At 42.7% G+C, this 15,011-nt stretch overlaps 1 protein-coding gene across 1 annotated transcript in view; it reads left to right on the forward strand.

Annotated features, from left to right (window-relative positions):
• ERC1 (ELKS/RAB6-interacting/CAST family member 1) overlaps positions 1-14,766 on the forward strand; it is a 282,825-nt gene extending 268,059 nt beyond the window's left edge. Inside the window, 1 exon segment of the mRNA XM_008643986.2 lies at positions 7,974-14,766. Within this exon segment, the coding sequence (XP_008642208.1) occupies positions 7,974-8,111 (138 nt within the window). The 3' untranslated portion in view covers positions 8,112-14,766.
• Positions 14,767-15,011: the final 245 nt, after the last annotated feature.

Consider the following 15,011-nt stretch of genomic DNA (forward strand, 5'->3'; position numbering starts at 1 on the left):
CCAACATCCCCACTTCTCACCAATGAGATTACCTAGTTTGGTTTGGCTCTTTTGGGTTTTTTTTATAAATAGTTAAGAATTCCTTTTCATACTGCTGCTTTTGGAGCTGTTATTTCCCACTGCAGCTTTATTGACAGAGGTTGGTTTGCTAAGTTTCATCATGGCTGATATATTTGGTAGACCTTTCATGCCTGCTGGGGAGGCTCAGGTACCAGTAGTAGGAGTTTTCTGTGGCTTCTTCTGGTAGATACAACTGGTATATGAAGTAGATTTAACCTTTTCACTCTTCCAGTGCATTCGTGGTGACCCACAGAAACTAATGTACAAATAGTTGTTGGGAAAGTGTCTGCCAGCATCAATACCATGGATCTAAGGGGGATTTGTTGCCACATAAATAATTTTGTAGTCTCAAAGTTTGACTGATAATTGGTGCCTCTTATCTATAATAGTGTCTTGACACTACCATTAAGTTCAGTGGTAATCCTTAGTGACTTCAACTGATTACAGAATATGCTGAGTTGGAAAGGACCCACAAGGATCATCGAGTCCAACTCAGCCCTGCACAAGACATTCCCAAGAATCACAGCAGGTGCCTGAGAGCATTATCCAAACACTTCTTGAACTCTGTCAGGCTTGGGGCTGTGACCACTGCCCTGGGGAAGATTGTAATCAAGCTGTGGGGGCAAGATGCTGTATCATTCTTTGTTGGCATTTTATCAAAGACATGTTGTAAGGCTGACTTAGTGGAGTAAAATTTTGGTACATTTAATGTAGAACTGAAGCCAGTACTTAGGAGTATATGGTGTCTCAAAACCTAATCTAAAATAATACACTAGACTAAGTTGTGGACAGTAAAGAATCTAAAGTGCTCAGAACCATGTCATTAAATTATTCCTATGGTGGAAAATATCCCTTTGAGTCAGTTCTGACCCAGTGTCCCCAAATAAGCTAGCCAGTACTGTTTCAGGAACTGTCCTCAACCAGCTCATGTCCTATTTGACTTTTCTTATTAAAAAACTGAAGTTACCAGAAGGAAAGAGGAATGTTCCAAGTCTTGACACTAAGAAATAGAAATTCCATTCATTCATTATAAATAATTGCATTATCCTAGCAATTTCTACTAAATACCATATTTTCTTTCACTTTGTCCTAGAGGTATCATTATGTTAATATCCTTGAGCTCTGTGGAACTACTGCTCCGTTTCATGTTTCAGATAGTTGCCTGTAAGTGCGGGATTTTAGTCCTCTATGAAAGGAAATGGCATTAAGAACGTAATTATATGGTCCACATTTTTATTTAGAGTTTGGGTTTTGTTTTGCTCTTATCTGTACAAAAGAAAAGAGTGGAGTGGAAACTGGAATTTGCTGGAAATCCTTGCTTAAGTGTGTCAGAGGTGGTGCACTGCGCTGGGGCTGAGGCAGCAGTGTGAGAAGGTAAAAAGAGCCAACGGAACGGAACACCCAGTTGTTAGAAGTAGGCAGCAGTGTTTGATTCATTAATAGCTTAAGGGCTATCAGAAGTGTTTCTTAGCACCTCAAATCCAGCTGTAAATGTGCAGAACCTCGTCTTATGGAGAATTTCTTATTTTCAATAGGTCCTGCAGTGACATTCGGAAAAAATATTTCTTCCAACAGAAAATCTATACAATGAAAATAATTTCCTTAACCCTAGGAGTAGGAGGCATTTTTCTCCCTGGCTCCCTGGAATCAGAGGCTCTTTCCAGCCATGTCCAGCACGTCCTGGCTTCCTCAGGCTGCTGGGGGTCCTGCCAACTTCTGGCCCCAAGCACCAGTTCCTTCCCTGCACAATCGACCACTCCTTCCCCAGAGGTGTTTCTGGCAGCATTTGCAGTGTGACCTGGGCATCAGCAGCAGTCTTGGAGACCTGGGCAGGTGCATTTCCATCAGAGGCTCTCTCTGAAGTCACCTGCTGTGGGAGCTTGTCTCACCCCACTACCAACAGTGTTGCACCTGTGGCTGCTTCGCTGTGAGTTACAGAGAGAGGCACTTCTGACAAATCTTTATGATCATCAAAGAGCCTTTGTAGTGCAGAAAGGTTGTCTTCCCTCTCCCTGTGCACCAGCTTCAGCCAAAGCACAGACCTGCCACGGATTCCTGCTTACTAATCCTCTCCCAAGAAATCAGCAATGTCTTTTCTGCTCAGGTGCCCGAAGCAGAGGAAGGAAAAAGGTGATAATGTCACTTCACTGTGTCGGTCACAACCTGCTGTGTCAGCTAAATAGTCCTGGCTTGGTTCCAAGGACCATAATGTACCTTGCACTTAATTCACATTTCAGGCTCCACAGAGCAATGCTAAGCTTTTCATACGAAAGGACACCAGACCTCATATCTGTAGCTGTCAAATTTCATTTTAAAATTGCATATTTGATTGCTAAATTCTGAAAATGTTCAACACATATTTTGATTTGTTATACAAACAATATTGCAAGTGGGATAAACTTTACTCTAAATTACAAGTAGCCATTTTATAAACATCCTGTGTACTTCTTTGTTCAGATTCTGCTTGTGTTCTTCTGTGTCATCTATGAGGAATTACTCAACTTACTTAGTTTCTGTAAAGAAATTACTCTGCTATGATTTGCACTTAGTCATTCTAAATTACTCTATTACTTCAGAGTTTACCCTTGTCTTCCTTCTCTGACTGCTCTTCTATTAGCTTGTTATCTTCCCCCCCCCCTTGATTTATGTCATTTATTTTTAATTTGTAATCTTACGGGAATGCATAATGTATTTTAAAGTTAAACAGTCCACTTCTGGTCTCTGTTAGAAATTAGAAGTAATAATTGCAACAATTTATATCCTTCTTCATGTGCAAATCTGCTTCCTGAGTTTGGTTGAGAAAGCAATGGATATGGGAACTCTCTAAAACTGTTCCATTTTAAAGCATTTTAAACTTTCATATTTAATGTTTTGGGTGAGGATGAGAACAGTGTCATAGTTCTTAAATACTGGTTAAAATCACAAACATTATCTGTAAGTTAGCCACATCCATAACATCATTCATTTTTATTTGTCCATGAAATTGCTGATATTAATTAAAATACACACTATCAATCAGGAACATTAACAATTCCTAACTTGAAAAGAGATATATAACCAAGCAGAATGGATATTTTAGTAAGACCAGACTGTTTCATTTGAAATCTTACTTTAATTTTTAAATGCATGTTTTTAAAATACTTTGAAAAAGCGAACATAAACCCCACATTTCCAGATAGAGCAGAAATATTTAAGGGTTTACATTAAAACTTTTTCTCTTTTTGTTTTTGAAGTTTGTCAGACTGGATTTCCATACTCGTAACCCTTTCTTTTGGCCCTTTCATAGGTATATAGTTGAGAAATAAAGGTTTATATCTAATTGGCTCTCACTGCTTCAAACACACATATTTACACTGGTTTGTCTGGGCAGGTGCAAAAACTCTTGACCATTTGCCTGAGGTACAGTGAAGTTTAACTTTTTTTGGGACAAAACAAAGGTTTAGATTAAATCAGTGTAATTTCTTATTGATGCTTACTTCTGTTACTTTAAGCTCGAAATGTATTTTTCAGACTAACCATAACCTGATCCAGAAACACTTGAACTTTGGAAAAACATAATTCTATATCCCAGTATTGCATCCTTATAGAAGTTCTCCACTAACTTTCTTTTTGTGCTGCTCTACAAGCATGTCATATTCTGTGTTCAGGTTTACTGTCCATAGCCCAAGATGAGATACCAGTTTATCTGTGTTTGCCTTTTTTCATCAGTGTTTTTGTGGAATTGTTAACGAGGCAAAAATCACACTGGGGGGTGTAAATAAATATTAAGGAATCTTAGCTTAATTTTGCCTTGTTTGCATCACGGGAAAAGCAGAGGCCACGAAGGTTCTGTGGAGCAGCACCACAGTTCACCCAGTGTGCATATAAAACCATAGCATCCTATTTCTTAACTATGAAGTTATCTTCATATGTATTGTTCCTATGACTCTGAATGTCAACTAATAGTTAAATAAGTTCTGAAATATCTTGGAACAGAGAAGCTAAATTAATGGTGAATTGTTAGGGGTTTTTTTTCAGTGATGGAGTTTAACTATAAATGGAAAAGTATTCCTATCATGCCTTGCTCTAAGCCCAGGAAGGAAGGCAGCAGTGCTGAAAAGTGTCTGAATCTATTGCAGATTATCTGCAAGCTTTCTTTCCCCTGAGATGCTGAAGGCCATTTCTGTTCTTCTGTCCAAAGATAAATACTATGAAGCACTTCAGGGGTCCTTGCTGTCCTTTTCTTTCTGAGCTGTCTATTCTTACTTGTCATCAACTAGACAAAAAACAATCTGGCTTTGCCTTCTCATTTTTGATCATTTCTATGAGGCAAGTATGTGAATCTCCTCATATCCTCAGCTGGGAATGCCAACAAAAAAGGATTGTTCACATTTCTTTATTTTCATAGAAAAATGGCATGGGGAAGGTAACACCATGTCAGCTTGCATTCACAAGAGGAAAATCTAGGCAACCAGGAGCAGAAGTGATATTAATACTTTTAGAGAAACTTCCCTAAAATTTGGACTTCCAAACATGCAGGTGAATCAAGTTACAGCACTGAGAACTGGATGCTCCCCATTAAGGCCTTTCCTGATGGAGGACTGATGTGTGCTGCTCCCAGCTGCTTCCGAGAGGAGTGATGTCAGTGGAGATGATAGCCATGATCTAGAAATGCTGCCACCAGCCGTATAGCCAGTTAAGATGTCTTTGTTGAAGTAGGAATCACATTATTAAATCTAGCTGTTCTGAAGCTAGCAAACTCAACTCAAGGCTATCATTGCTATTTTTCCAAGAGGGTTTCATCACAGACATCTGCCAGCCAGCTGTGTAGACTTTCTGTCTGTGCTAATTTGCAAAGTATTGTTGCTGGCCTTCAGCATTCAAAGCCATCTCCGTTTGGACTCTTGATGGTCAAAATCTCTTTTCTTGGAAATACTTTCTTCCTCTGGTTGAGTTGGTTACTTTTGTTTGATTGCATTTGATTTATTAGCTTTAGCATGAACTTACTTTGTTGGGCTTATCTTGATTTTATAAGGAATCTCATAAATACATAAATGCTGACTAGTAGAGCAAGAAACTGAGACTTCACTGATGTTGCAGTGTTGCCCCACTGAAGACAACATCCTGAAGGACTGTCCCTTGTCCACCAACCTTCTTTCAGTTTTGAAGTTCAGTCTCTTTGAGGTGCTTTTATATTTCATTAATTTAATTGCTTTGTCCTTTTCTGGCACTTCACCTGGAGGATTTGGTTGAAAGGCCAGGATGAGGGATGCTGGCTGGGCAGGTGGTGGTGGTGCAGGACCTCTGCTTTCCCTGCTAACACTGCCCTCTCCTGGTGCTCCTCCTGTGGACTGAGAGTTCAGGACCCTTGCAGGTGCCAGATAAGAAAAGGAGAATGATAATGTTGGCCGTTTCTCCTGTTGCTTGCTCTCTCCCAACCCATGGCCTCCCACCCTTCTGATGGATGGCACCGTGAACCAGGAAGCCACAAGGCAGCCCTGTCTCAGAGTTCAAGGCTCAGAGCATTCCTGGGAGCACACCAGTGGTGAGGTGGTTTGCAGGCTGCTGGAACTGGGGCCACTCGAATCACTGGGATCTCACCAGGCTCAGCAACCTGAGACTCTGAGGTAGTCCCTGAATCCCAGTCCCCTGGCTTTTAATATGCAGCACTACTCCTGCCTGGTTGTTCTGACCCTCTCAATCCTGCTTGCTGACTGGACCTTTCCTAGGCTTATCCATCCATTGCAAGTTCCTGACTAATACCTCTGCCAGGCTGCTGGAACCAGGCTAATCAGCCATCCACAGCCTGCCGTTCCTGAGCCATTAGGGGTTACTGCTGAGTCGCCCCTTCTCCCCCGAGAGCCCTTCCAGAGCCTGGAGTGCTCCCCTCCCTCTCATTTTCCCCACTTCGCCTGCTCATGGCACTCCACAGAGCAGGATCAGGTTGCTTTTGCATTGTGATTCTTGGCAGGAGCCCCTCTCGGATTCCTATTGCTGGGTCTTGAGTACAGCAGCCAGTAGGAACAAAGCACATAAGGACACATTAAACTAACATTCAGCACGCAAAGCCCCAATAATTTACTGTATGCTACCCTGCCTAGTAAAGGGAACAGTGTAGCATGCTTGCCCTTTTAATTTCCTTTCTCACACTTCTGTCTATAGAAGCCTGCACCATAGCTTCCTTAAAAAGCATTTTTATTTATTCCATAGTTGTTCTTAAGCTGTTTGTTTTTATGCAGTGCTTCTTACAGAAACAATCTGCTGTGCTTTGTTTGATACCATCACTAAACAGAGACATGCTGTTGTATCTGATTAGAATTTTAATTGTAGAAATCTAACCTTTGCCACTGCATTGTGCTCTTAAAGTGGTAAAATGATCCCTGCTGTGCTGCTGCCTGATAGTTCTCTCCTTTTAAAACCTGCATTGAGCAGTGTTTCAGACGTGCAAAACACAGATCAAGAAATTTGTATACTGATGAACAGTTATCCCTTCAGGCATGAAAAATGCCAGTTTGACATTGTTTCCATGTCATATATTAACATAGTAGAGTTCCAATAAAAATACTAATCAGTTAGGAATAAGAAATGTTACAGAACTGACAGATAATATTAAATTTTTAAAAACCACACAAAATTTAAAAGAAGGTTCAAATAAGATAGTTGCTCACAGCAGCTCTAAATGACAAAGAACTTTGGCTTCAGAAGCTGGGAATAAGCTTCAGAATCCATCTTATGTGTATGTACCTGCTACATATATGCTTGTCTTATATTCATAGGGAATATACTTCATTAGAAGAAAATCCTAGTGTTACTGGAAAAAAAAAGTTTTTTGATATATAGTATAGGGCAGGGCTATCTGCTCGAAAGGTTATCCAGTCTATCTATCCATATCATCTGGCCTGGTAAGGGATGCTGCTTCTCCTTGTTCTCTGAGATCCTTAGACCACTGTGAGTACAGTAAGCCCTAAAATGCTTGCACAAATGACAGCCTTCCTTGGGATTTTGCACAGTTCACAGGCCAGCATGGACTTTATCAATTGCTGGGCAGATAAACAGGTTGCTGAAGGCAGATGTTTCCTGCTCTTTATTAAGACCTTGTGGGCCCCTAATTCTGGCAATGGCATTAGGCTCGAAGCTGAAAGCTGTGTTTGCATATACTCCAGTATGTTGTGTGACATGGTTTGGGACACTGCTTGTGGGAGAAACTGTTTATAAACTGTAGACAGAGTGAATAATATAAAGTTTGAAATTCTGTGTCCTGTTATAAGCCAATTATAGTGATCTGAAGAACAAATGACCCAACAGGAAATGCAGAGTTAGTAAACAAAAATCGTGTATGTTCCACTGCAACTGTGTGTAGTCATCTTATGACTGAGTTAGGAAAGAGAGTTTCTGAAAATTAGTAATTCTGTAGGAAAAATAGAAGTCTGATTAACTCTGGGTGTATTATGTATAATTATGTGACATTCCAATTGATTTCATATCAGGAATAATTCTGAAGTAATGACCTATGAAACATCCTGTTGTTCATGAATAAAAGTCAAACTATTTAAAGCAATATACTAGCAAGCCACTGTATTGCTTCTGGAATATGGTTGCATTCAGAAAAATGTTGTACAGGGGAAGTTTTTCTCCTATTTATCATAGAACAACGTATTCAGGAGTAGTTAAGTCATGTGGACATGGCCTTTACTGGGGAGGTCACAAACCTGGTCCTGTAGAATGAAAAAGTGAAATAAAGAGGATGGAGAGCATTCAGTTCCAGGTGAGGGAGTCACCAAGGGAAGATGCCGGTGCTGGAAGTGCCCAGCACACCACACCTCTGTTAGCTCCTTCCTAAAGCGGTGCTGTAGCTGAGCCTGCTGGGCAGGGCAGCCACACAGCGGGCACAGCTCACAGCAGGGAGTGACCGTGTCTCTGTGTGCTCCTTGCAGCTGCACCACGAGCTGGAGAAGGGCGAGAGGGAGAGCGCAGAGCTGCAGGAGTTCGCCAACGCCATCCTCCAGCAGATAGCGGATCACTGCCCCGACATCCTGGAGCAGGTCGTCAACGCCCTCGAGGAGTCGTCGTGACCTCGGCCACCAGTCCCACGGAGCAGCACGCCACTGGCCAAGCCCAGCCAGTCCACGGAGCCATGGGAGTGGAGAGCAATGGAAGGACAGAAAATGGAATAGAAACTTCTGGTGCACCTTTTACAAAGGAAACAAAGGCAAAAAAAACCCCTCTAAAAACTACATGCTCTCTAGGTTCTTCCAGTCCATGATTAATCAGTCATTTTTGTACTCATCTTCTCACTGCCTTTCTACTTTAGAATCCAACTCCCCATTGACTTTGTTGGTGGTGACTTTTGGATACAGCTAAGCAGAGCTCCTCCAAGTCTACTGAGCAAAGAAGAGGGGATGCACTAAACACAAGCAGCTCTAGTTCTCCATGAGGTTGCAGAAGAGTAGCCCTTGCCTTTCATTCATGTATTGCTTTTTCCTTCTTTCCTTCTTACCTTCTTCCTATTTTTTATTTTCATGAAAGCTGAAAGCCTGAATTTCACAGTGCTAAAACCAAACCCTGAGTGTGCTCTGATTATGGCTCATGGCTGGCCAGCATCAGCTAGCTCAGGTCTTGCTGCCTGTCTCAATGCTTCTTACGTTCTTAAATAGCAGAGTGAGGAAAGGGAAGTTTCCCTACTTGCTCCTGTTAGTCATTTCATCTAGCAGCTGGGAAAAAAGGTAGGCATACTGGTACTTTCTGTTTACTTAACTTGGATTTTTATTGTTCACTGGTCTGACTCTGAAGTGCTAGGTCAGGCATTTTTTGAGGTAACTGTTTTCATCTGTTGATTTTTGGGGGGTTTTAGATGAGGTGTCTCATCATAGGTCTGTGTCTCCTAAGATCCTACTTTATAGAGAGCTCTCTCCCTTCAGGCAGGTGTAGTCAACAGGTCAGTTCCCAGCTTTAACTTGTATAGTTTGTCCAGTTTTTCAGGCCATGGCTTTGTGAACACTAGCTGTCATCAGAATAATCTTAGGCATTCTGTAAATGAGAAAATTGCATCATTTAGCTTAAAAATATAATTTTAAAGCTTAGTTAGGTAAATCAGTAGCATAGTTCTTACTATAATTATAATTTAATTTATTTTGGTTTAGCTTACATTGACAAGGAATGAGTTTGAGTTCAGAGCAATAACCCTTATGAAGAGAAGCATCTCTGCTGGAGTTGGCACCCAGCTGAGTAGATAGGTGTAAAATCACAGCTTTACTTAAACCAGTGCAATTCTTCTGTGTATATGAGAGGCCTTAGTTTTATTCCCATCCACCTTGGACACTCATTACAGTTCCTTCTGATAGGTAATATGACCTGAAATACCAGGTCAGTTTGTCGTTGTGGTAGCAAGTCAGAAATCCTGTTTTATGAGTAGGACTTGGGTGTTCATTCTTGGACTATGCATTAATGGGGAGACACGTTTTTTCCTGGCTACCAGTGGTTATGTGTGTCTGGGGGCATCTGCAGGACAGAACCCTGTAACACGTCCCCATGTGCTCCTTAAAGGAGTTGTTCCCTTTGGCTGTCTCACATTACTTCAGAGAGCGAGGGGAAGGCAAAAGGAGACCAAATATCAACACAGCAGTGGAAGAAATCTTGGTTTTCTAGTTACTAGCTAATTATGAATCCTCTCAGTAAACCTCCCATTCAGAGTCTGCAGTTTAATTCCGTATGGTTTACTACGTTTTGAGCTTAATCACTAGGCTGTTATGTTAAGGAAAATGTTCCAGGCCCTTTCAAGAAACCTGCGTTTCTTATATCTTTCAAATCCACAGCACAGCTCCCCTGTAGGTCTTTAACGCCTCGTTTTTATCTTTAGACGTGACCAATTACTTCTAACAGAAAGGAGATCAGCAAAAGTTTGAGTAAGGGAAGATGTACCCTGTAGTTTTTTCCAAACAAGCACTGGAAATGGGGCAAAACTGAAACCTTATGTACTTGTAGATTCTATTGAAAATGAGTTGATTTAAAATAAATCACATCCCAATTGATTCTACTGTAATAATTCAGCAGAAGGAGCTGGATTCATAGCCAGGGTGTCTAGGAAGAAATAAGTCTGCAAAGAAGAGGCGATTCACACCTTTTCCAACTGTTGAATTGCCAGTGCTTTGCAAATCAGGAGAAGTAGCTTTAGTTCTTCCTGTAATAGCAGCCTGTGTCTGAAGCTTTTTTTTGTGTCATGTCTGAGGAGAGTAATGGGAGCCTGCAAGTGTGGAAGAGGGGAATGCCGGAAGGCGTGCAGACAGTGACTGTACACACTGCGGGGCTGTGCCTCATCCCAGAACCACCCCTTCGGTCCCATTATTTGAGTCAGCACGTTTCGATAGGAGCTGTTGTTTTGAAATCTTTCCTCTTGCTTTTTCTTCATCACCCCTAATTACTCACTCAAGGAATTTAATGCCGCCTGTAAAAGCATCAGAGCCATCAGCCCAGCATGATCGGCCACCGCCACCCCTCCTGACTCTCTCATTAACTTATATGGTCAAATCTCCAGCTGCCCTGGTTCCCTGCTGTAAAACAATCTTTCCTCTGTGAGAAGCTGTGGAATTTCCCTTATCGATGGTTCAAATGACTCCTGCTTGTAAACCTCTTACTGAGATGTTCCTTGATAGCGTTTCTGCTGGAGGCAGGGGCAGGGGGAGGGGATGGGAGCGAGGGGCGATCACTTCGAGCTGTTATTTCAATTCCCTGGCTTTACTGCCTTGCCCACACATCGCAGGGAAGTGCTGCTGCTTCTTCAGCATCTCTAACTCAGCTTGTGGCTGCATTTCTATAGTTCAAAGTGCCCCAGCCAAAGGCCTGGTGCTGTCACGGCAGCGTGTGCAGGATCTGTGCATCAGCAGCCAGGTGAAGCTCACTGTTTACACATCTCCCGGCCTCTTCCCAGGGAGGATTTGTCAAGGCTGGCTAGTTTTCACACTGGCCATTTGGTCCTTTATCTGCCAGCCACACACCTGCTGTTCCTTCCATCTGAATTGTTGGGCCCTGGCGATTTTTCTCGTTAACCACTGTTATCTCCTCGGTCTTGTAGGCTTGCCATCTTAAAGATTGATCTTAGACCTCCATAAAGTGCTTTCAGGGAGGGAGCAGATCTCATTTAGGAACAGTCTTGATCCGACTTGATCTCCATCGAACTGTTTCAGGTAATCTCTGTGATCCTGTGTCGACAGAGATCCTGTGGTGAATAGCTTGAGGGGCTTTGGGATTTGGGAGGTACTGCTGGCCACGATTTAATGCTGAATGTGACCACTGAAAGCTTTTTCTTTTCACTCGTATGGAGTGCCACACCATTGGCCTTAAGGCAACAAGGGGATTTTATTCTCATAATCCGTCATGGAATTGCGTATGAGGCACATGGCAGAAGGGCCATATGTGGCATACCCTGCAATGCTCATCCAGTTGCCTAACCCACCACTGCTCTTTTAAGATCTTATTCCCAAGTGTCAGCAGTCAGGCAGATGCAGACAGTTTCCTACCACAGTGGTCCTGCAGTGCAGCAGCTCTAGGAAATCAGGGGCCCTTCCCAGGAACCCTGGGGAAACTTGCTTTTTCTTCTGTTGAATGAAGTTCCATTTGCTACAGGAGCTGTGAAAGTTTTAATTGCTTTAATATTACTTTTTTTTCTTCTAAGCTGTTATTTGTAGAGAAGCTGAGAGATGTAAGGACTCAAGGAGCTGTTTGTAGAAAATTTAGTAGGTCATTTTGGCAGGGTTTGGGCTAAAAAATAACTGAAGCCTGAAGCCCATGTACGCTATAAAAGCTGACACTGCAACCACACTTGTTCATGATATCCACGAGTCCAAGTCCATATTTGCCTCTGAATCCAGCCTCATGTAAAACACTAAAAAGACATAACACTAGAATTGCAGGGTGAGGACATGAGCACTGTTTGCCATTGGAAGAAGAATTACCTGGCATGCTCCCAGATGAAGCTCTAAGCTTCTCTAAGTATTCTCTCTAGTTTTGACTGCCTTTAACCAGCTTTCACTCCAGAAAATGCCAAACCCTCTTTGGAGTAGCCAGTTTTTGCCAAGTCCTGGGGACGGAAGGTGAAGGTCCGACGTGATGCACGGAAACCACGTGTGCCGTTTCTCGGTGCACGGCTGGAACGTCCCTTCTCTAAAAAATTTCCTGGTACTTCAGGGCTCTGAAATTTGCACAAGGGAGCATAAATGTCATAAATCTTGTGGAGATAACCCTGGGTTTTGAACCAAAGGGGCACCTCTTTTCATTTGCCCTGCAATTCCCACCCATTCTGCTGCTAGTGCTCAATTTGTTGGGAAATCTCTACATCTGATGAGGGTTGACAGGGTTGAGTCCCCACTCCTGTACTAATTGCCAATCGCTGCCACTGCAGGGGTCTTTACAAAGGATGTAGAGTCCTGCACTGATACCATTTTAAAGCAAGAATTTCACTACATACGTAGCGCTTTTATCCCTCAAATGACTCCAATGAAATGCAAAAGGAAAAGAGTACAATCAAGGCATCTGATACTGAAAGGAAGCCTCTCCTCAGCTCAACGGCCACCCTGGAAGAGGGACCCGGAGAGGACGTGAAAGGCTGTGGATGACCAACACTGCCCCAGCGGAGCCGGCGGGGTGGGAGGGTTGGGCACGGGGCATCGCGGGGCGTCGCGCCTGGCAAGGCCAACTCTGCTGACCCCTCTCATCAGCGTGGTGAGCAAGAGGAGTGTCAGGGGGTTTTTTTAAACAAAACAATGTTTTTAATTGTTTTTTCCACATAAATGGAAGGAACCTTACGCAACAGCAGATCCTTCTGAACAAAATGGCTGTGTTCGCTGACTATTTTTAAAACAAAAAAAAAGAGAAAAACTGTTTCAAAACTTTTTAGTGTCAAAAGCATAAACTCAGAAATCCTGACTTTTTCCAGTGTGTGTGGTGAGTGCTGTAACCCTGTCATCAGTATCTCCCCTGACTTTTTCAGGGGTGGTTCTTCCCTGTTTTGTTTTCTGCTTGTCGATATTGTCCGTGTGGTCCTAAGGCTGGGGCAGTTACCAACAATGTGTGTCTGTTGTCGGGTTGAAAAAAAAGATAGTAGTAGAACTGAAAAAGATGTGTTTTAAAAATATATAAAAATAAATTTCATTAAAAGGAATTCAAGTAAAGAAGCAACAAAGCCATGACTCCTCCTCTCGGGATTGTACGGAAAAGGATTTGTGGGCTTATAATTATAACCAGTTGCCTTTCACAGGCTTTTGAGGTCCAAGGCAGCTTGGCCTCCTAGGAAATGTTACAAACCCTGTATAAATTCCTGCTTTCCCAGGTTTATACTGTACATGTGTAAGACAGAAATGGGCAGAATGAAACAGTATTGTGGAAATAATCTTTTCTGGTAACAGTTACCAGCACCAGGTGTCCCCTAAGATGGGAACTGCTGATGTAAATGAGCCAAACACTTCGGCCAACTTTTCTGTTTTCTCCATCACACCCCTTGATGCCAGGGACAAGAGCAAGTGCAAATGAGCTGGTGCAGGTAGTTGTGTGTAGGTTCATTATCAAAGTTGTATTTCCTTGCCTTTCCTTTCCTTGACCTGTTGATCATGTACCCAAGCAGGTTATGGGGCAGGAAAGGACCGGCAGCCACTTCCTGCTCTGGTTGCATCAAAGACTTGCATTGCTTAAAAGGAACAACATGAGGCTAAACTGGCGTGTGAGGTTAACAAAAATACCCTGACAAATCACTTTACCTATGACAGTAGGTAAAGAATTTCATTAAGTGAATGTATTTTAATTATCAAACTGTACCATATGCTGTTAGTCCCCATTTTGCAAGCTTAGTTCAGATCTTGAACATCAGGTCAGTTTGGTTTGCTATTAAGTAGATATTCCCATTAGGTTCTTGGTGCTTTGGTAGGGCTTTTTGTTCAAAACGTTGGTTTCTTTCACTTGGAAACTGGCAAAAAATGGATCTATGGGTCACATATACTCTTATTTGTTACAAAATGTGGCTATCTTGAAAACCAAATTCAAAGCCAAATTTTAAAAGTAGACATTGTTCCTTCTATCTGCCCCATCTTCCCAGCTCCCTGCGACAAGGCCAAGTCCTCCCTCCCTGCCCAGGGGTGGCTGTGTTTGGCCCCTCATTACACGCTCGTTACAGTATAACTGGGGAGGCTTTAGTGTGAGATGCCTTTATTTGATCAGATGCTGGAGGAGGACGAATCCAATGGGACCATGAACAGGGGAATAATTTCTGTGCTAGCCCAACATGCTGCTCCAAGCCCACTAAAACAGTAAATTGCCGTTTCCTTCCAAGTCAGTGAATGAGGAGAGCTGCACACCAAGTTCACAAACCATCCGTGGAGTTAAATTCTGTGGGATGCTCCATCCACTCCACAGGCATAGATCCCTCATCTGCTTTGGAAGAGACCTGTTGCACTTTAGTGGAGGGGGAGACCGGCTTTAGGGATGGGATCTAGTGTACTTGAATTCCTTTTGGAGATGACAGCAGCGGGAGACATTGGTGTCCGTGATGCAAGTGCACACGCTGCCTTCAACTTGTATGTGTTTTATTGCTGGAGTCATGTTACTGACAGGATAATGAAATTGCAAAGAAAATGTGTTATATTCAACTTTGCCTTGATAATATAAACACTTTGTTCATTTTTTTCTTCTTTTTTTATTCACAGACTAAGTTCATCAGGAAATTATAAAATTATTTAAAAATTCTGTGCCGTGTCTTTATTTCAGTGTGTGTTGCTTGGTGCCCAGGGTGGGAGGGCAGGTAGGAGGGCTGAGTGGCTGCATGGCTGTTCCCTGAGACCAGGCTTGAGGTCCCAGTTGTTGTCCACCTGCACCAGTGGGACAACCCTGCTGGGGAGTTTGGCTGCAGCTCATGCCTGGCAATGTTCATGGACACAGCTGGGGCTGCCTGCAAGGTGAAGGTGAGGGACTGGCAATCACAGGGGTGTCCC

This window comes from Corvus brachyrhynchos, unplaced genomic scaffold, assembly GCF_000691975.1.
Source record: "Corvus brachyrhynchos isolate BGI_N302 unplaced genomic scaffold, ASM69197v1 scaffold191, whole genome shotgun sequence".
In the NCBI taxonomy this organism is placed as follows: domain Eukaryota; kingdom Metazoa; phylum Chordata; class Aves; order Passeriformes; family Corvidae; genus Corvus; species Corvus brachyrhynchos.